The sequence below is a fragment of the Tribolium madens genome, unplaced genomic scaffold (assembly GCF_015345945.1).
Source record: "Tribolium madens isolate multiple individuals breed KSU strain unplaced genomic scaffold, Tmad_KSU_1.1 Scaffold_3;HRSCAF=73;Tcas5.2_LG2, whole genome shotgun sequence".
NCBI lineage: Eukaryota > Metazoa > Arthropoda > Insecta > Coleoptera > Tenebrionidae > Tribolium > Tribolium madens.
The window spans coordinates 3,745,039-3,767,136 of record NW_025401006.1 but is presented as its reverse complement, the minus strand read 5'-3'; the positions used below and the strand labels follow the sequence as shown (position 1 = coordinate 3,767,136).

Sequence of the window (22,098 nt, the reverse complement as noted above, 5' to 3'; positions counted from 1 at the left end):
TTTATCACTTTGCAATCTAAATCTCAGTAAGAATGATCACGTTACAATATGTGAATAGATAGATAATGATCTGTTCGATATAAATTTCTATTCCTGCTGCGTATTGACGTGGTTTACACCCTAACACCAGGTGCTGCACATAACCCATTCGCCGCCGCGAATATATACCAAAACTATTAATTACCACCGTTGAACTGTTAAATTTCGTGCAACGTTCAGTCGCAACATACACCTCGACTATCTATCACAGTTGACAAAAATGAATTGTGACAATAGTCGTCTGTGAAACTCGTCAATTTCCCATAATACGTCCCTGGACGTATTCACGCAGTTTTTCAATTCAAGCGACTTTATAAATATTGGATATTTGTGCTGATCGGGGTGAGCTTATTTCCGGTCAAATGAAATTTTAGTAATCAATCAGAGCACTCTGCGACCACCATGACTCTTTCATCTTCTGATTCGGAATCGGCTGTATTGTGACGGTTTGCTGGCTTCGTAGATGATAATTAATCATATTTATGTTTTTTTCTCTCTTGTGACATGGAAAGAGGAGAGCTTGTATAGTTACAGAAAAATTAAAACAAAATTGTTTGGATCTAATGTTATAAATGCATAAGCTAACCCGGCGCCTCCACCAAATTTGCAATATTACGATGTTAAAAGATAAAGTTTATTACTATCTCTAGTGGTAAGCTTTAACAAATGGGGTACAATGATGTCAAATTTCAATTTAACACAATTGGTTTTTAATTGATCGTCTTTTTTAAAACTATTTCGTCATAATGGAATTCATCAGATAGTTGCAAAATTATTTCTATTAGAAGTAAAAGTCCTAGTGCTGTTTGCAGTCGCAATTAATGCTCTTAACAGCCAATGGTAGAATTATTGACTTAATTTGAAGCCTTTCATTTATAGATTTAATCTAATCTCATAATGTATTTTACTTGTATTTTTACACAGCCTAATTTAATTTTGTTTTGGATAAGTTTCGAGTTACAAAATAAACTCAATTGTTGATTTGTTCTAAAAGTCTAAACATTTTTGCCGGCGTGGTATATTACGGCAAACTTCTTAGTAAAGTGGTTGTTTTGCATGTACCATTCATCATCACCGTTAGCTCATGCGAGCCTTCTTAATCGAGATTCTCATTACTCATCCTTTCCGAAGTTCACATAACCTTTTGTTGTCATTTAGAGTTAGAAATATCGATCATTGTCTGCATCACCTAGAGAAAGATTCAAGTAAAATAAAAAAGTGTTATTTGTATCGTTATTGCAAATCGCGTAATGTGTAAAAATAATTTTCTTTCTTCATGTCTCATTAAAAACTTTTACTTTGCGAAGAAATTTTACGACAGCGCAGTTGTGAAACTTTGCTTGGAATATTATTATTTGGAATTTTTAATATAAACTGCTAAACTAATAAAAAAATTAAACTCGTTCTAAAATTCTTGAAGGTTGTGAAGCTACCTTGGCCATATGGACCAAGAGAAGAGTATCTCGGTAATTATGAGCCCATTTGGGTAAGTTCGGCCTGAGTTTCCATTAATCTTTAGGGGCAAAGTTGAGAGTTAACTACAAGACATTTCCCTTGCGACCTTTGCGCGCTGTTAATGCGGCAGCTTTTTACTCCCCTCCAAAACAAGGTTTTAAACTAACTTCAACTAGGAGCGTTATTAACATTGTAAACTGGATCCGCCTCCCTTTTAATATCTCCGCGATATATTTATATCTTTACATCAGTTTAAACAACTTGGAATTCATTAGACTTGCTTGACTATGACAGGTAAATTAATTAGATTTGGTCTGATAGGGGTTCTTAAAGAAAGCAAAGGATGCAAATTGCATTTGGTGTGTACTCAAGAAGTGGATAAATTGATGACGTTTTTAAAGTCGCAAGTGAACAAGCTAATAATGTAGTTTTTAAAGGTATGAATCGTGTTGCCAGCCGTTTTATTGCTGTGGAAGACTTATACAGAGCTGACTATTTAAAATGTAACAGTGTAGGTATCTAAATTTTAATGTTTGGCTGGTTTGCTTGGGCTAAGGACGAGGAATTTTAAATCGACAATTTTTCAGTGGTCCTTTATTTTTAATTTTTTGTATTTATAATTCAAAAGTTTGGGGAAATTAGAATATAAAGTTAAGTTAAGATGGGTCAGAAGATTATCTAATTGTATTTTTTGAACATGAAGAACTTTCGAGAAAATTCGCTTACTTGAAAAGACGGTAATGGTTTCGAAAGCAACCTAGACGCTTGTAGTACGTGCTCCAATTAAAGATGAGACTATTGACCAAAACTTTATCTTAGAGTTTTAGCTTTATTACCATGTTGAAGAAAATTTAAAATGGAAAAGACTCAAGTAATCTTTTAATAATAAGTTGAGTATTTATATTAGAGACTTAGTTCTTAACAAGTTTAGAAAGTTTTTTGATTACATTGGGATTTTTAATACAAAACTGAATTAAAGAAACAAAAGTTTTTCTCGTGTGACTTGACATGTGAAATAATACATTAAAAAAACATCCGACAACCTGGAAGCATTGTTGACCTCTCTGAAATATAAGAGAAGGTCCCATACGTTGTATGGAGACAAGAGTATTACACAGCGATGTAAATCGAGTAGCTTTTATTAAAATAAAGAAAGAATTACTTTTTATTGAATCGAGTATCAACAATTTTAATCAAGATTTGTAAAAATTATATTCCACAGTAACTCACAGCGTTCCAGCCAAATCCAATGTTTTCGTGTATTATCCCTCCAGACTACTATCTCCTGTTGGGATTATGTTGGCAAGACTTGGAAGAATTTTCCAAAGAAACCGTTGAGATTTACAGAGATTACAGCATTCTATGACATTTGCAAGCAGTTAAATTAAAAATGTTGCTATCACGGAAGAGCAATTCTTCGTTTCTGTGTATTTTTAATATTATTCAACTATTTTGTTTTTCTAAAAAAATCCTTTTTATCTCATGATGAGTCTAAATTGTAGAATGGGTAATAAAAATTCAAATACGGGTCTTATCTTATGAGGCAATTAAAATAAGCATCCGTGGAGGAAAATATGAACCTTCTGTACTAATACGACATTTGCATACGTTTCCACTGTTGGAGTGTATAAAACCAAATCACCAAATTTGTGCTGGCGAGTACTTAATTTAAATGCAGCAACGGCAGACTATCTCCCACTGTGTATTAGGTTTCATTCCACCGCCTCCAAGCTATTGTATTACAATGCGAAAAATATCTCGGCGGCAGTAACAGCTACAATTCTCTTTATTAATATCAAGACAATTTGAACAGTGCTAGTCTAGATTTTTAGTATCGCATCTGTCACAGTGACATGCAGCGTTATAATGGGATTTTCTTTGTATTTGCGAATACAAATCCAATTTCGGGAAAACCATTAAAGCTACGCACCGAATACCTGCTTATACAAGACACACAATATTATGTCTATCTGTTTAATACCAACTAATGGAAGTGAGAGATTAAGCCGCATCAAAGAACTTGCTCTACTAACATGCTAAGATCGTTAAGGAGGCGCTTGTATAGTAAGCATCATCCTCTAATACCATCAATGGTATTATTTTGGTGGCTAATCAGACAGCAAAAGTAAAAAAACTTGCGAGTTTAAGTAACTTGCTATCAGTCTTGGTTGTCGTGAAAAGGACTTTGCAGCTTCGGTTAATATCAGTTGAATATATCCCGGCAATCCTAGATTTATCGCCCTGAATGGCCGTAATGTGAGTTCAATTTGAAACACGTAATAACTCCACGAAGCACTCGTTCAGCCACATCGTTATCTCAAATATTTATGAACACCAAGTGTGTCCTGTGTTTCGATAAATATATATGTCGGCCGGAAAGGCGACGACATTTTAACGTCGAAAAAACATCAGTTTAGGGTATAAGTGGAACGACGAGATACATATTCATAGGTCATGAATATTAAAAATATTAATTTGATGCGGAAGTGGTCTCGGCCGGTAGCGTCTCTTTAACCTAAAGCTTTTAATTTCGTACTCAATGGAATTAAAATTTATTGATAAGGATAAGAGGAAGATTTTTCCATTTTGAAAATTACCTATCCGAAAGCTGTTGTATGTATTTGAAAATTTATTTCTATCATGAATAGTTTACGGATTATTTAACGACAATACGACCGATAAATTTAATTGGTTGTAATCTACATTTGAGCCAATAGCGGAAATTAAATTTTGCTAATTAGCAGTAAGACTAAAGCATAAAACAATAAATAAATTCCATTTTGTGTTTAAACATTTTGTTATAGGAATTTTTCAATTTTCATTAAATAGAAGAGTGCTACCCTCAACGAATTCCAAGCTTTGGCTATCTCTGTTCTTTAGCGTTTACGAATCGTTTATTGCCTATTGATTTTTTAGACAAAAAACAATGGTACTTAATTATCTTTTGATTGGCATTTGTTCAAAAGGAATGCAAGCTGGTTTTATCGATCTAAATTCTATAATTTTTGGACACTAAAAAGCGATGATTGAAAATTAATGGGTTATTTTAATATGTTGTGCATAATTAAGCTGTCAATCAGCAAGTTTTGCTTTTTCAGAATCGTGGTTTTCGATCTATGAGTGCTTCTGGTTTATGCTTGGTGTGGTTCAGCATTTAGGTCCAATTAAACTTGTTCATAGTAACTTGCATCACCATAATCCTGAGTAAAACTTCTAAAATCACCTTAGTTTTCTTAATTGACCATTATTCCAGTTACCGTTATCCTATTAGAGCTTCAAAATATTTCAGTTGGTTAAAATCGGGAAAATAATACCGTCCTTTTGTAAAAAAAGTGCAAGCGACGCGATTTGGTCACACTAAAACCATAAAATAAAATTGAATATTCGATGTAATTCACGAATACTCGACTGGAATATTAAATTTAAGCTCGGTGCCGGAGTTCTGTCTAATACTTCAAATATATTGTTGGTCTTGTCCTGGAGCCCGAAGTCGCCGAGTTTCAGCAATCGTAAGCCTGAAGATTTTACTTCCCGGCCACAGGACGCATGTGGAATATTTATGAGTTATATTTTTATGTTATGCATTGTACAAGACGGTTATTGAATTGATGCTACTTGAACCGGAACCTATAGCACCTACTCGGAAAAATCTATTTTAGGTTTCCATCTCAAAATAGAAAATACTGAGGGAGAGTTTTACCCGTCTTGAAAACCCGAATAAAACTTTTGAAATTATAATGTCATTTTCACTAGTTCTGGAGAAAATGGAATCGTTCTTTCGAAATGTTGAAGGTGGGTAAACAAAAGCGCGATAGTTAATTCTCAAAGTATTATACGTGAGAATTCGGCTGTCAGATCTGGTCTTTAATTTGGAAATTCGAAGGAATGCTTAGCGGATGGGTGGCTTTATTTGCATATGATGCTACAAACGCCATCGGCGAGTATCTCTTTTTCGCTAGTGATTACTCATGATGCAAATTAGACCACAAACACAAGAACGTTCGTTGCCACATATTTAACTGCTTCACACGAGTTGACGCTTTAGTGGGGCCAAATGGCAACCACAAAATAAATGGTCTTATTAACTCATGCCTACTGGCAAAAAAAATAATAAATAAAACTCTTTATTTGCTTTTTTTTTTAAATGTTGAAATTGTTAAATTATTACTGCTGACTGTCGGTTATTATGTGAGATATGTACGATTGCCGAAATTATTGTTGCCCTAAATTTAACAAATAAATTAGGTTCCATTAAGTAATTAATATAGGTTGTTGTTTCTTCAACGTTTAGTAGTTTGATGATGTTAAATCGGGATGTTTTTTGTAAGAAAACATGAATTTGGGTTATGTTTTTTTGCTCTGATGGCCAGCTTTGCCAGACCCTAGCAACAACCCAATAACATTCCCGTATTTACTCATGAGCTAAAATAAACACGTAGTGCGGGCGGTCCTCTTGATATTCAGCATAGTGTAAATAGGATAAACGAGAAATGTCCCATAGGAGTGAGGCCACCACCATTTCTGCCTTGTGCTGCTCTTGCGGTTTAACCGGATTTAAATTTTAAAACGGACGTTTCATTTGTGAATCGACATCAGAAATGATGACGGAAATGACATAGTCGAAGGAAATGACGGGGTTACAGAGGTGGTGGCGATGACACTATGGCAATACCAATGTGATGGTTTCCTTTTCGTATTTAGTAGCACAGAAAAAATAAAAATGTTTCCGCGAATTTTTAAGAAAACCTTAAAATTGCTCGCAAGATGAACGAAATTGAAAATGAACCAATAAATCTAATCTTTTCATAACAAAATTGATCTTTTTCTACACATATTTTCAAATTTCCTTTCTGATGTTGTTTAGATTGGAGATTAACCCTGTCAACGCTTTTCAGAAAATGTTTTCTGCCATTTACAAGGGCAAATATTGATAGAAATTTTCGTACATTGCTTCGGCAGTTTCCATATTGATATTTTCATTCAAGTTTGGAGCAAGGTAATGCAGGGCGAAAGTCGCAAAAGCGTAATTTTACTTGGGACAAAATAAATGTAAAATTATATCTTGCAGAACCCCAAAAAATAGAGGAATTTGGCGTTGACGCTGATCGTTTAACTGATCGTGAACCTGAAAGCTTATTTATTTCAGGGTATTAGAGTAAATTCCCTCCCGAATGAAATATTGTCGCACAATCGCATTAATTGTAAGCGGATATTGAAAAAATATTGCTTCAAAATTGGTGTTAGCAGGCACAAAGGAACACCCTACCTACATAAAATTCAACTTGTCGTTAAATAATTTAATTTATTCCAAAGGTTTTCATTAAATTGAAATTACAAAACCAGTCTTGCACGCTTTACCGGAAATTAATAAAATATAAAATTTTCAAGTAAAAAAAAAATTGATTTATAAAAAAGCTTTCAGCTGCAGCGACATATTGGCACTCTCAAACTGGAATTCTAACTCGTTCTGCATCTAGCTGGTTAATAAAACGAGTGAGTGAAAGCATTTTTTTAATCCTTTTAAACGTCAAGAACATCACGTTTTCCAACTCTTTGGTCTTTGTGGGTGTCTCATTTGACCATAAAACTTGCACCAGGGTCATCTGTTCGAGTTGCTTTACCCCAACTCTTCGTTTTTATTGGCGACAAGGGGCGCACCACAAATAGGAGTAACCGACAGATGAAGAAAGCCATGTAAAAGCAAAGTTGGGAGGCGTGAAACTTGTCACACACACAACATGCGCAGTAACATAAATCCGGTATGAATGAAAAGTTTCAATTCTGACCGGTAACGTAAGTGTAACAAAAAGTTCAAAGGAGATTCTTGCTGCATTGCACCATTTCAATAAATAAAAAAACAACAAAACAAGCGCTTTGCGAAGGAAGAAGTTCGTAACCTTCTCTCATCGCGGAATCTCTTGGATAGAGTCAGGACTGATAACAATAATTTATTTACCGTCGCTGGAAAGGGCGTAACTCCACCATGCATCAAGACACGTAAAATTACCCAACCGTTTCAGAGGATTAAGTGCGATGTTATCACCGGTGGTCGTTTTTGCAATTTCTATCATTCTAAAGAGCCGACGATGCCTTTAAGTTTCTGAAGTTGAATTTTCAAATTGACCTCCACTTTCCGGCTCATTTCACGATGAATTACTACCCTCCGGTACTTACGCGGATGGAATTTCTCCGAGCTCATTGCGAGTTTATGTTACCATTTACATATGTTTCTCACATTTAAGTTTAAAGAGATTTAAGTTTTATGTTGCGATAGTAAAATTTCGTCCACCGACTCCTGAGACAAGTCAATTTCAAATGGAATTTTGTATAAACAAACACGGTGCACTCTTGCACAGGATTGCCAGATTATTTGCATTGGGAAAAACATTAATGTCAAGAGGGAACTTTTTTTGTATAATGTTAATGCAGATGTTTTAATTTCGGTTTAAATCGACGACGAAATGGCTTGAGGTTTTCATAAAGCTCGTTTCAATTTGTTGGTACGTTGCTTCCAATGAACAGAACGGAACATTAACGTGTGAATTGACCCTCAAATACCCACATAATTGAGTTAACCATACTTCAAAAGCTGCCAACGGCGTTAATAATTTTTCTTATAGAATTTGGAACGCATACTTTGAGTCGAAGTTACAAAATAATATTTTTAATTTGAATCAGTGGCGGACTGGCAAATTTTTTCATGGGGTGCTAAATTGAAATGAGGGCCAATAAATGAAATAAAATATGTATAAAAACTACTTACCACTTAATGCAATATTGATGTTTTTTGAAGAAGTGCATTACTTTTTCCAAATTCATTAATTATTTCCTTTACTGAGGGTGTGACGTCACGTTCAGTTGAGATCATGACGGTTTAATAAACGAAAAAAAGTTTTTGATGAACGTGTTCAGAGCTGCTTGTAATTTTCTTTTTTTTTTCTTTTCGTTTCTGTGCACCAAGTTTATACAGCCTGTTCCAAAATTTTCATCTAGTCGCCTACATGGAATTTCTTTAAATGTAAATTATCCTGTGCCGATCTATTATTGTTGAACCCACCGCCACCGTAATCAAATATATCAATATCCCGCCTGGGCATTTCATAAAAAATGCATTGGAGCAGTGTTTTCGATTTTTTCTTACGGGGGTTACTAAGGAAAAACTGAATGATTTTGAATTATTAACGAAAAATAACGCAATTAATAAAAGCTGGGAAGGAAGGATATAACAAAACCAGATACGCCAGAGAGAATTGATATTATGAGGTTGAACCCTTTAAGCTAAAAAACTGGATTTGTCTAAAATTTTCCCCAAATTAAAGCGCCAACGGGCATCATTTGAACTCAAAAAATACCCAGGCGAGAAAAGGATTATTTCTATGGAGACAGCGATGGTTGAACCAGATAGATCTGTCTAGAGAACTCTAGATCTGTCAACAGTGACAGCCGTCAATCGAAATAAATTAACACTTGAGGTTAACTCTAGGATACAACGAACAGAAAAATACCCTAGAGGATTTTGACGTTATTTTGACCACTGAGATTTGAATTATCAAGTTGTATTATTGTTAAAATAATAACTGCTTATTTAAACAAACGTTTTATTAACATTTTCTACTTTTATATCTATAGAGAGTGTTCTTTACACATAGGTTCGCTACTTGTACACACAGTAGGTTGCATTTGCGGTTTTCTTTTGTTGGGCATATAAAACACTTTTTTTGGTTGTTAATTTTTTACTGGTGTGTTGCTTGTTGGTCTGTTTATGCAATTGATATAAATTTTCAAATGTCTTTTAAAACTGACTTTTAAAAATCAGACAGAGTTTGAATACGTTTAAACACCTGGGTTATGTGTAATTACTAAACATATTTTTTTATTCTGTAAATTACAATCTTTGTAAAATATAACTTCAATTATTATGTTAAGAACAATATAAAGAAGGCATAACTATAATCTTATAAAATTATGAGTAAAAATGAAAAAGAAATTTTGGTACAAAATACCCGCGTTATGCATCCTAGGGTTAATTAAATACAATATTTTATAAAGTGGCATTTTTTATTTTAAATGGAAAATCCATAGGCGACTAGACGAAAATCATTTTGCATATATTTTTCCATTATGCCCACATAAAATTTAAGTAAAAACGATATCTTGTATAAAATCGCGCAGATTTTTCTTACATACGCTTAGGACCGTATAAATAAAACTGAACTAAAATCATTAAAATTATAGAGTTGGTTTAAGTTTTACGAATTTGTTTTGGCTATATTTTTAATTCCTACAAACAAACACACTTAGCTTCGGCGAAAAACGTAGTTCAGCACTTTATGGAATCAGCTCTATGTAATATGAAATTATGTACAACCTTCTTCTGCATTGTGGAAAGTTTATTTAAAAAAATGTAAAATTGATCTTATTTGTTTGCGCTCTTGACATAATAAATTAATAAATATACGTATAGAAACATTTAATTTACAAAAAGAGCCTACCATAATTGGGGCCCTGGAAGACAAGAGGACCCGGTGTGCTGTGGCACCCCTGTCCAGTCCGCCGCTGATTTTAATGGTGCAGATAGACGTGCAATACTAATAATATGTGTGTTAATTAATTTCCATTTTGGTTGAAAACGACTCGTTTAACGCATTTGCAGTTCGTAAGTATGGAATCGTTAATTAAGAAATCAAACAGCTTTTAATTATACCGCAGCGTGGTTTTTATGAAATAAGCTATTTTTGATTAATTAAATGGAAGCCGCGTTTCGTTGGAGTCTTTTGTTGACAGTTTTCTTGAATGGTAGCATTCTTCATCGACAAATTGCCGATTTTAATCGAATTGTTTTAATCAAATGGAATCGAATTTCAATTGAAATCGCGGTTTATCATTGTATTAGCAAACATCAACCGTAAACCAAATCCATACCTTTGATTTTCTGCCTGGCCCAACTAGCAGCAATTAAATTGGTAAAACTTTCATGTCACTTTAATCAAACCATACGAAAGGATGACAGTCGTTCATCCAAAACAGAATTAACACAAAGGAAAGCGAGTGAATCTTCAAAATTGATTACCTTCGAAATGAAACAAAGGGCTTGACCGGGTATTAAATTCCTGTAGATTTGTAGTTCTAGAAATGTAATTATTTTCGGTGTGTGTTTATTCAATTGATTCATTCTGAGTGGTGAAATTTCATGGGAAGATCGTCGAACATTTCCTATAAAGCAAGGCTCCAGATGGCGACAAACAACTTACTAAGAACGAGGAACAATAAAGGATTGTGTGCAGGATGGCGATAAGGCGCCTGATAGATTTATGTTCTAGACTTATAAATACGGTGTGCACATTACAGCTCATCGGAAAGAACTCTCGGAAGGAAAAAAGGTACCGAGACTATCGCATTTGAGATGAATCGACTGAATGTATTAACATAATGTAACTTTTCGTCTAATCTCAATTCATCAAGCGTGTTAATTTAAAGTTTCTTATCTCTTGGAAAAAATCGACAAAGACGTGATATTTATTACCCGCTAAATTCGGTTTTAATGGTGTCAGAAATTTTCAATTATCATAACTCAGTCGCCATTACTGGCATTTCCCCGTTGCATTATTTTCGTTTTATCAGATATTTCCCAGGAAAATCCGAGTCCTTAATATTTATTGATCGATAAATACATTTCGTGGTTTTTCCTCACTGGCAAACTTAATTACACGAAATATTTTAACGATAGGAAGCCGCAACTCAACAATACCCTTGACATAAAATTCCCCGTTTGTTTTTCCGCTCCTTATATATGAAACGGACCGTTGGTTCGGGCAAGAACTGTGAAATGTAGTTTTACATAATCCTTCCCTATTTTATGTACAAATCTCTGACTATGTGACCTCTTTTTGTGCGCTTATTTAAAGCCGAATATGGATTAGATGTCATCAGTGAAGAACAGCATTGTATCCCAACATTTTTTAGACGCCAAATGTCGCCATAAAAAATATCTCCATTTTTTAAAGAAACTTACAAGAACATTTTTATTTATTTCAGAAAAATATAATTAAAGCATTAGGGTTGTGATTCGCCTATAATTGGTCCTGACCGAATTTTCTCGACAGCTTTTCAGGATTTTATATTAGCTTGAAAACGATCATGTCGTCTTATGAAATCATCAAAAATCTGATATGTGCTCTTTTCAGTGACATTGCTTTAACAAACCGAAAATCGCCTTCTGAAAATCATCAGTCTGTACACAGATAAAGAATGCGCAGTCAGACAACCGAAAAGAAAGTGGAAGTATTTCACATTAGTGGGAGAAGTTTTCAGTCGGAGTTAATTTTACAGGATGCAACGCCGGAAACGAGGTCGTTTCGTGCAAAAAATAATTTTGTTACAGGACTTGTTCGCAGCAGAAATGATTAAAGAACATTCGGAACGGCTAAAATCAATAACAACAGCTAAATGAAAAATCCAAACAATTAATACACTTTTCGCAATTTTACAGTCAAATGGTCGCTGTCATCAAAAGTGTAGGTGCTGTGAGTTTTTCCGGCAGGCATAGTAATGTAACGATCGACCCTTCTTCGTCTCGAAAGACTGATCATGGTTGTGCGTGCAAAGAATAGACAAAAAGAATAAAACACGGATTTTTTGCACAACTTTATATTCATTCAAATTTTATCTGTCTGTCCCGAACTTTAGAAATAATTTTGCGTGACTGTTAATAAAATTTTGGTTAATTTGTTGACATGTGTCCCACACACTTAATAGAATTACCACCACGAATTGGTTGATTAATGTTTAGAGGTTTTACGTTCAAAATGTGTCACCATATTTTCAACTTACTATGTATAATTATTGTATTTGAAATAAAACGCTCGAACAATCGTGTATTTAACATTTTAGAAAATCCTAATCTGTCTCTGTTTCAACTTTTGTTAAATGCTTAAACCGAATTACAATAATTTTTCTCGCAGTTTATTTTATATTGAGAAGATTTACGTCCAATAATTGTTTCGAAGTTTATCTTTCACTTCACTTAGTTTAGGTTTGGTAATAATATTCATAAAATATGTTTTAATAACATGTTTGAGCAATTTAACACTTGTTGAAGTTATTTCAACTGATAAAATGTAAAATTTTAATTTTAAGTTCATAGTTTGGGTCCAATGGTAGATTTTCCACCTACTTTGTAATAACAAGAGAAGAAACGGCTTGAAAATAAACGCATTTTGCACATTTCAAAGAATTTCTCGGACCCATTCTCCACAAAGTTTAGTTCTTGGGGTGTATTCGTCCTGCAAATAATATTTTGTAAATGCTTGAGTTCTATTAATTAATCCCAAAAAGGGAGTCAACGATATCGTCTATACAATATAAAAAATCATCAAAGGTATAAAATAAACGAACTTATTATTATCCTCTCGAGGAGTATCTCAATTTCATTTTTATTATGATGGATAGACTGATTACAAACTTGCCAAAGGCAACTTTTTGTAGGTGCTCAGTTCTTTAAGAAATTGAATCAATCATCGCCGTCAGCCTATAGGCTGGTGTAAAAGAAGCTAATTGGCAAACGCAATAATGATTTATCTTGTATGTTGGATTATCTTTTGGCACTGATGGAAGAGGGGCAGTTGTGGCCATCTCTCAGTGCCACAATACGAACTAAAGGACACCTGCAGTAAATTGAGTTTGTTGGGTTTACCAGCGCTTGCCAAGCCTAATGCATACTCAGGATTTGTGCAGCCAAGGGTCAGTTTACCAATTAATTGAACGGCAGCTAGGATAAACAATAAGCATATTGTTTCGGAATTGATTAAACTGAGTTCTAAATCAAATTTCCAACGAGAACAAACAACTAGACTTGGTTGTTTTTCATTACAGCATTAGCATACAATGAAGATAAAACCGGACCATTCAATTAAATTTTAAGTGCGATGATATAAAATTTTCATTTACGAGACAATTTCGCGGTAACTTTGACTTAAAGTCCCCTGTACCATAAAGTTTACTTTGGACAAAGATACCTCAAAGTTAGTGAAATTGCTAACACAAGCTCAACATTTTACGGTAGTGACCTTTAATAAACTTTGAAGTATGTTGCTTTATAGGCATTATATTTAAAGCTTTAATGAAAACGCATTAGATTTTGTTTACATTTTCTCCAAGCTAGAAAGTTTTTTAAAGCTGTTGTTTGTGTCGAGTTTTTGAAATCCTGCTGGCTAACTAAATTATCATGATCTAGATAAGGGCTGTTAGTTTATTCATCATCTTGCTGAATAATTTTCAAGACGCTTAATGAAATTTCAGAGCTGGGAAGCAATTTAGAACTGAAACCAATTTTTAAATCTCTCCCTAAGTGGTAGGTAAACATACTTTATTTTGCGGTTGGCGCAACTTTCGTCATAAACTTAGTCGAAATGAGGATGTTTCACATCACGTTCGTTACATTCTGACATCTCTTTTTCAAGTTTGAGTTTATGCTAATATTCACGCGTATTTGTTTCTCCACATTTATTATTTAGATGCAAAAATTGCGCCTCCGTTTCCACGTTTTACTACTTTATTTTTTATTTTTATGGACAGTATTTTATATTCTGGAAAAGTGAAAAATTAATGTAACAATTCTTACACTTCTCTTCGAAGTAAAACTGACCTAACTACATTTATCATAATTCTTTAACCCTAATCGTTGTAGAAAAATCTTAAAGATAATAATTTGAAGAGATTTCGTACAAATAGTTTATGTAAAACGAAATTCAAAAGACACCCCGAGGACTTTTAAAAATTGGAATTTTCTTTATCCCAATTTTGTTTAGACTTCTCGGTTACTAACACTGAGGAACACGAAGGAGGAAAATGAGAATGCAATAATGTCGACCATTTAAGTTTCTCTGCAAGTGCAAAAAAACAAAATATCGGAATGCAGTTGGATGAAGTTTCTGTGTATCACTTCGTATTAAAATTTAATTGAACCGCTCTCTAAAATGTTACGACTTTTGTGCTATTGAATATTTAACTAAACTAACTTAAAAAAAAATAGTAGCAATTGGAATGTCTAGACAAAAGTACAATAACTTAAGTAGACTTTTTGTTTTATCCAAACTATTAAACATGAAAATTCGCAACCAATTATTTATGCTGAAAGAAGACCCAATTTGTTTCAGTAAATCAACGTAGCACTTTAAGTGAGCATTTTCCTTTTCATTTTTTCAGTGAACATAAAAAGAATCTTGTGGGGAAGTAAAATACGACAAGACTGTAACAAATACCTGCGAACTCAATAACCATCACAAATTATCACAGCGTCTGCGTTTTAACAAATTAATTTTTAGATGCAATTAAATTCTCTCTATCTCTGCGTTTTTTGACAATCTAACTGGCGATAAATCATTCATATCATAGAGACACAGATGAATTCGATCGGGGGAGTGTTTTTTACAACGTCAGTTTTTGATTGGCGACGTTATATCTGGATTTTATTCGCTTTGTTCATTTCCGTCGAGCTCTGAGGACAAATTTAATGACAATTAGACGAGACAAAGATTTTAGATTTTACGACGGAGATATCACCGCCTGATTTAGATTTCATTATGATCAAAGACGTTTGATGTTGAGAATGGTGGATTTTGTGTTTTCCATCGTTTATTGGGTTCGCGTTTTTAATCTATATTCATGAGGACCCAAAACATGGGCCACACTTGTAAGATGAATTTAAGGAGGATCGAAATAGATCTTGAGGGTTTTATTAAAGATAAGTTATTGATTGGGAGGCTAGCACTTTACCAGTGTTTACTAATACATCACTTTTGAAAAAAGTCATAAGCGAAGTTTTTAACGAATATCCATATTTCGCTGAATAAAAAGGGATCTTTTTTGTTTTTGATCTAAGCAGAAAGATAAAACTACTAAATACTTTTTGAAAATAGGTAGGTTTGGATACAAGATAGGAGTATTTATATTCAAATAATTCACATTCAAATAATTGTAAATGAGCTAGTTTTTCCTGAACAGGATGTATTTGAACTTTTTCCGCTACATGCATTTAACCTGTTTTAATGAATTTAATCCTCGATATAAATTATTAGTTTAACAATATTCGGATAGAATTTTGTAATAAACTTGAATTCGTGTTTCAGCAAGAATCTAATTATGCAGAATTTATGCGCACTCAATAAAATTGCAAATTAATACGAGTTCTATCGGTGAAATTCCTTTATTCTGCAGTTGACCGCGTTCGTATAGAACCTGTCGACCGCGATCCCCCATCAATCCTTCAGTTACAAGAGTTGGAAAATAACATTGGCCTGTATATATTCGTATTGGATCACATTTAGTGTCCACTTTTCAATGTCAGAATTGAGATTGGGTAATAACCGGTCATGTAACAATCAGATTGCATTACGAAATCGGCTTAATACGTGTTATGCCAGGCCTGGATTTGGAGATTTGGGTGTCACCACTTTCACCAGACCAGTTCTAAATTCGCAAATACACATTTACATTTGGTACTGTAATTCCCAGAGACAAGTGGGTCGTGTGCAGCGACCGATAGGTGCGCACAATATTATACTTGCAAAATCTGAATACGTTTCAATTATATCAATCCGAAATAACGTTGTTTCGTGGCTGCATCGTAAAATATTGCCTTGTCAGGGATACAATAAATATTTCAAAGCTCTGAAGGAAAAAGTATGAAACGAGGTCTTGGAAGTCTTTATATTTGTAACACCAGCGATTTCAGCTCTATTGATATTTGTTGTGCTGAAATTTGGATGGCCTTAGTCAGAAGCGTGAACAAAATTGCTGTTTAATTTGGAATAGAGACAGCCATTGCTAGTGTTTGTTTTACTAATTCAGAAGTCTTAACGCAGTGTTCTATATTTTTAATGGTGCAATTAGCGCCGTTCCCGGGGGGTGTTTTGGAATTACAAGATTGTGCTAATCGCTAGATGGTTGTCTTGGGAATTACTCACATGATGCGTCCTTGATAACAGGGCGATAAATAGAAACATGCTGGAGCACAACTAATCTGAAGCATTACAATTTCGTATTATCTACCTCCTTCCTGACGTCGTCTGAGCTATTTCCGTAACTTGTGTATTGTGGTGTTTAGGGGGCTGGTCGTAATTAAATTCAAGTGCGCTATCTGACTTTATGAATAATAATGGCAATCTTCTATGAAAGTCACGTCCGTGCGGCGCTCCTATTTGATATTCCAGACGACTTTCAGGAAGCATTATTATGCGCGATAATGTGACTATCTTGACGTTCATCATAAATCGAGGATTGATTGTTCGAACCGAGCAAAAAATTTCAAGATATTAAAAAATTACAAAGTTGTGGCAAACACGCGCCGAGAGACTGTCGACAAATGTCCTAAACTTTAACCCAATTTGTCGAGATACGTGACATAAATTTCCCAAAATGTCCAACTTACTACAACGGAATTTTTATTTTAATTGGACGTTCCTGGCATTAGTGTGCCGTCTTCAATCAAGACCCGACTCTTGGTCCTAATCTCCATTAATTCCGCAACAAACCGAAATCTAGGCCGGCCACCAGACTTGGGATCTAGCTAACAAACCCTAAACTTAAATGGTAAATAAACTACTTCTGCTGACATATTCCGTCTAGCCTCCAAACCGCAAGAAATTGCTGCTCTATTACTTAGCAAAAACGTCAGAATCAATAAAACACTCATGCGTTAAATTGCATTGTTAAGGTTTTCATTCAATAAAGGCATCACCAACCACTCGTTTACATTCTGTCAGAAGAAAACTGATAAAAAAGCCACTAAACGAGACCCATTATCATCTATTTAAATGAAACGGTTTTCGTGATTTTGTGGACTCTTTTATTCAGTGTTCTGAAGGCATTTGGTGTGAAATAATCTCTTAATAACGATAGCGATAATATGTATGTTGAAACCAGTTTCCTATATTTACATAGGCGTAAAATTGATCCTAATCTTAAACGATCTTTATGTAACATATCTTCATAGAAAGCCAACCCTCTTTTAGCTCCATGAAATTAATTACATCATCAAAACATTTTACACAACGTTTCATTTGCAAGATAACATCCAAATGTTTCTAATGACGATAATAACGCCTCACAAAACTGAGAAAACCTTTCCCTTTTCAATTTCCCAGTAATACCATTGTACAGACTTACCCATCCAATACTCGTTATTGATATTGAGGTAAAATTATATATTTATGTATCGTGCTATTGCCTTCCGTGACCTCTGTTTTATTGTCTATTCGAGGATGGTACGACCTAACGAAATTGGCCTAAAAAATTAAAGTCGTTAAAATAGTCGTGGGGTTTCTTTTTTATCTTAATAAATGTCATGGAAAAAGAAGCAGAAAATTTCTGAAACTGTACAAAAGCCATTACCATCAATTGTCTCAATAATAAAGGATCGACTGAAAGAGTCGTATTAAGAGAAAGGACGTCCTTGATTCTGTGATAAGCTGACACGAGGAGCTTGCGTGAAAAGTAAAAAAAAAGAGAAAAAATAGTGAACACAAATAATAATTAATGAAAGATAACAACGCCAGCGTTTAGAATTCACTGTGTGAGTTGTTTTCAATAGGAAATATAGAGAAAATGGAAAAGGTTCGTGTTACTTGAACCGAATTTGCATAGGTATAAGCACATCATGCAAAATACGACACTTTCGACAAGGATCGAAAGAATCAATCAATACTCTGTGGAAAAATATTTATAGCTTTGTTTCTGTACGATTACGTGTGAAATAGTAAAAAATACGAAAGTTTTATTACTTATTGATTGTTTCAAAACTTGTTTCTTTCTGAATGTTGGCATTCACTTCAAAAACTATTATGAAGTCCTAAACAACAATTTAGCAGTTTAAAGTTGTTCCAATACAAACTCGGATTACACGGTGAGCTATCAGTTTTAGGAAAGCTAATTCCACATTACTTTTGACAAAAACAAAGCACATCCCCTGTTTTGAAGTAAAATTTTTATTAATTGCTGCAAACGTGTTGACAACAAAACAAGTTTATTCATGCAGAAAATAATTTTTAGTTCGCGCTCAACTAACATTCGATAATTAATTCATTCATTAATGTAAAGTTTTATTCAAGTTATATTAATTTAGCGTTTGTTTATTGATCATCATTGTGACAACGTACCTTCTCTATGAAGTTTTGGTGATATCAGTAAGTTTTAGGAATGATCCTTTAAAGTAACTTCTGAAACATTAGCGCTATCTCCACCTAGTTATCTTGAGGGCAGTTGCATAATTCAGGGGCTCTTGTAGCATATTATATGGAATATAATATGCGGTAAATGCTTTACGTGTGAGCAACTTTGTGAAATGTTACCATTCAAACCGGCACACATATAATTTATGAACTAATTAAAATGCTTCTTATCGGAAGCTTGAAATTAAATAATCCAGTAATGAATTAATTAAATACCTTAAACAAGGTTCAGACGGCTCTGGACGTCAGGATTAAAAGCTTTTACAATCCACATTTGTAGAAATTTGTTGTTATTTGTAGTTTTTGGATGTAAATAATAGATGTGTTTTAAGTCAATTTATCATTCTAATTAGTTTCCTTTTTGTTGAAATTTAGAGGAACTTTAAAGAGAACTCAAATATTGACAATCTTTCTAAGGGATGAGAAGGCTTAAGCCGTTGATGTTTGCTCCAAACATCATCTATTCTTTTTGTCGAAGATTCATGGCCTGTTATAAGGTAAATAATGAATCTGTTGAAAACAAATTGCCTTAATTTTTTACGAAATAAGAATATTTTCAGAATTGAGAACTCTCAGTTAGGTGATTTTCTTTCTCCCGAGCTGAATAATCCCTTTATTTTCTTGAAAATAAGAATTGTGGGGAACGTAAATAATAAAATGTTTGAAGTTTTGCTTTTGAGTGAGGCGTTTTCACTAATCTCCTTAGTAAAATTAACGCGTGTTTTTTCATCCAAACTTCGATAAATTCTATGAACCGCCGACGTATCCCACTCGCTTGTCTTAGCAACCCTTCGAGGGCGGCTAATGTCGACGAGCTGGTGCGATATTTCCGGCAAATTGCTCCGATAACAGCAAATTTTCCCTAGGCTTCGGCGATGGGTGAGCTTTGAGAAAGCCTGAATCGGCTTTAAATAGTTATGTCGCGGAGGCGGGGGCGGTGCTGACGTTCCCGTCTCGTATAGGGCATGTGTGTCAAAGACAAGAGGCGCATCCTAAGAGGACTCAGGTATGACCAGGTTTCTGCCATGAGGCGGCCGACCGCCGGCATGGCTCTCTTCGGCATGGTGTGGCTGCTGCGAGTGCGCTCTGAAATGAAGCGCTGTGCTAAGTGCCGACGCCAGGAGATCGTCCACGCGGAGGAACGGGCGTCGGCCTCTACCTTCTTCACCATAGATGCGCCCTCGGCTATGCCTTCGACGGGAACCGCAAGTCCGGGACCGCTAGCTCCCACCACCTACTGCGAAGTTCACGGATACAATCTACCCAAAGAAGGTAAACTTTGACGAATGGATAGACAAAATTACAAACTTAGTTTGAGGAACCCTCAAGTGTCTCCACAAAGTTTAACGCAAACGAATATACCTTCGATAAAGAATAAAGTTTGTAACAGAAACACCACGAGACAAAACCTTGACAAAAATTATTCAAGTTTTGTCTTACTCTTCACTGAGAGTTCTGAAAAAAAGTAGAAAAATATTTCTTTATATTCATTATAATAAATAATTATTGAGCATTATTTAACTAAGAAAGTTATTCCACATAATAGATTGTAGTTAGATTGTTTTATAATTTTTCACTTGTGCAGAGTTTAAGAGGGGTTTTATTTCTTATAAATAATAAATTATGAACCAAAAAGAAACTTACTTTGTTCCACTATACTGGAACAACAGTAGTGCAAATAGAAGGAACTGAGATGGAAATAAAACGCGAGTTATTGTTTTTATTCACAATCACTAATATAATATGCCGATTACTAACCTTCTAAAGGTTGGGAAACGCATCATTAATTTTTTTCTTTTGGGCGGTAACATGCAGGTTTGCCTGCGTTAACATTACAAAAGTACCGGAATTTTTTTCTTTCAAATTGACAAGTTTCCCATAATATTTTGCTAAATTTGTATTCAATTGCTTCCGTAGCAGTTTCTCTTACTTTTGGGGGAGTACACTGCTCCATTTCAACGATTTTAAATCAGATTCACACATTATTTCAATATTTTCTTTGACATTCCTGAAATGTCAAAAATCAAACGCAATTTTGATGGACCTTAACTTTATTAGAATTTTATTTTACTCAAATTTTTGGCTAAAAATCATGTGATTGTGAATAAAATAGCATACAAACCTGGGTGGTAATGGCATTACCCCTTGTGCATTATACATGAGCACTCGGGGTAATGCTATATTTACCACCTCGCATGTAATGTACATACTATTATTTATCGATTACCTATTACCATTTGATTCATATGTTATTTTGTTGACAACTGTCACAGCTCGGAAATCTAGGTGCCGTGCTAACTGTAAGAATTTATTTACTTACAGTTTTGCCTCGCGATTTATTGTTTAAACATGAGTTACTATTATCATCACCATTCTATTAATTATTAAATTTATTTAAAATCCAAATTTTTATCTGGATTCTTTGGCTCACTAGTCTGATCACAACAATGACTGACATTTTGGTTATGTTACTAGCAGGGAGTAAATTGTGAGAACATCCGTAAGAATTCTACAAAATTTTCAAATGAATAGGTTTTAAATGAGGCCTAGTTTAAACTGCTTTTGTAGAACGAAATTTTCAAAAACTGCTTGTGGTTTTCTCATTTTTTTGTCAAGACGATGACAATGAAAATCAGGAATATCTGCGAACGCTAGTTTAATCCTTTATCTCAAGGACGCAGTTGATAGTTTCTCCCTAAAAACTACCTTAAATTGGTACAATATGAGCTCCCTATGAGACGTTTGCACCCACACCAGTGTTGCCTTATGTGAATCAGGCAGAGTAGTAAATTACAAAAATTTATCGAACCAAAGATTTTCTGTTGGACTTAAGTTTAAAACTGCTAACATCAATAAATTGCTTGCGTTGCTTCTAAAGGACCACCAGAGTTGCTTAGGGAAAAAATAAGGTAAACAATATAGTCTTATTAAAACATAAATCAACAAAAATACAGGTATAACAATTTCTAGCTGTTGAAAAATAATACTGCTTGAATTTACAACCACTTTTTAGTGGTTTTACTCGTATAAATAGGTTGCTTGTATGAACCTTGTAATTCCTAAAGCACGTTCGACGTTGAATAAAGCATAAAGTTTGATGGTTTCTTGTTTTGTTGTGTTATCTCGTTTAACATACGTAACAAAACGAACAATATTCTATAGATGCAAGATGCAACTGTCTTTTTTTGTTTAAATGTTGATTTAATGCTTCAACTAGATCCCATTAAACTTTCGTATAAACGAGTACTTTTTTATCTAACTGCTTGAATTGCATTAAATCTTTCGTTGAGCTCTTGTATTTGTACATAGCTGAATTGGTATATTTCATTTATCTCTACAGTCGACATTTATACAAGAAAATAGAAAAATTTTTTGCGAA

General features: G+C 34.3%; 1 protein-coding gene across 8 annotated transcripts in view; it reads left to right on the top strand.

Annotated features, from left to right (window-relative positions):
- LOC123007161 (disks large 1 tumor suppressor protein) overlaps positions 1-22,098 on the top strand; it is a 189,827-nt gene that overhangs the window by 64,462 nt on the left and 103,267 nt on the right. For 5 of the 8 annotated variants that reach the window (XM_044402266.1, XM_044402262.1, XM_044402261.1 and 2 more), the window contains exon 2: positions 19,586-19,991. The exons of the other annotated variants lie outside the window; for them this stretch is intronic. In XM_044402266.1, the coding sequence (XP_044258201.1) occupies positions 19,685-19,991 (307 nt within the window). In that variant the 5' untranslated portion in view covers positions 19,586-19,684. The remainder of the gene's footprint in view (positions 1-19,585; positions 19,992-22,098) is intronic. 8 annotated transcript variants of the gene reach the window in all.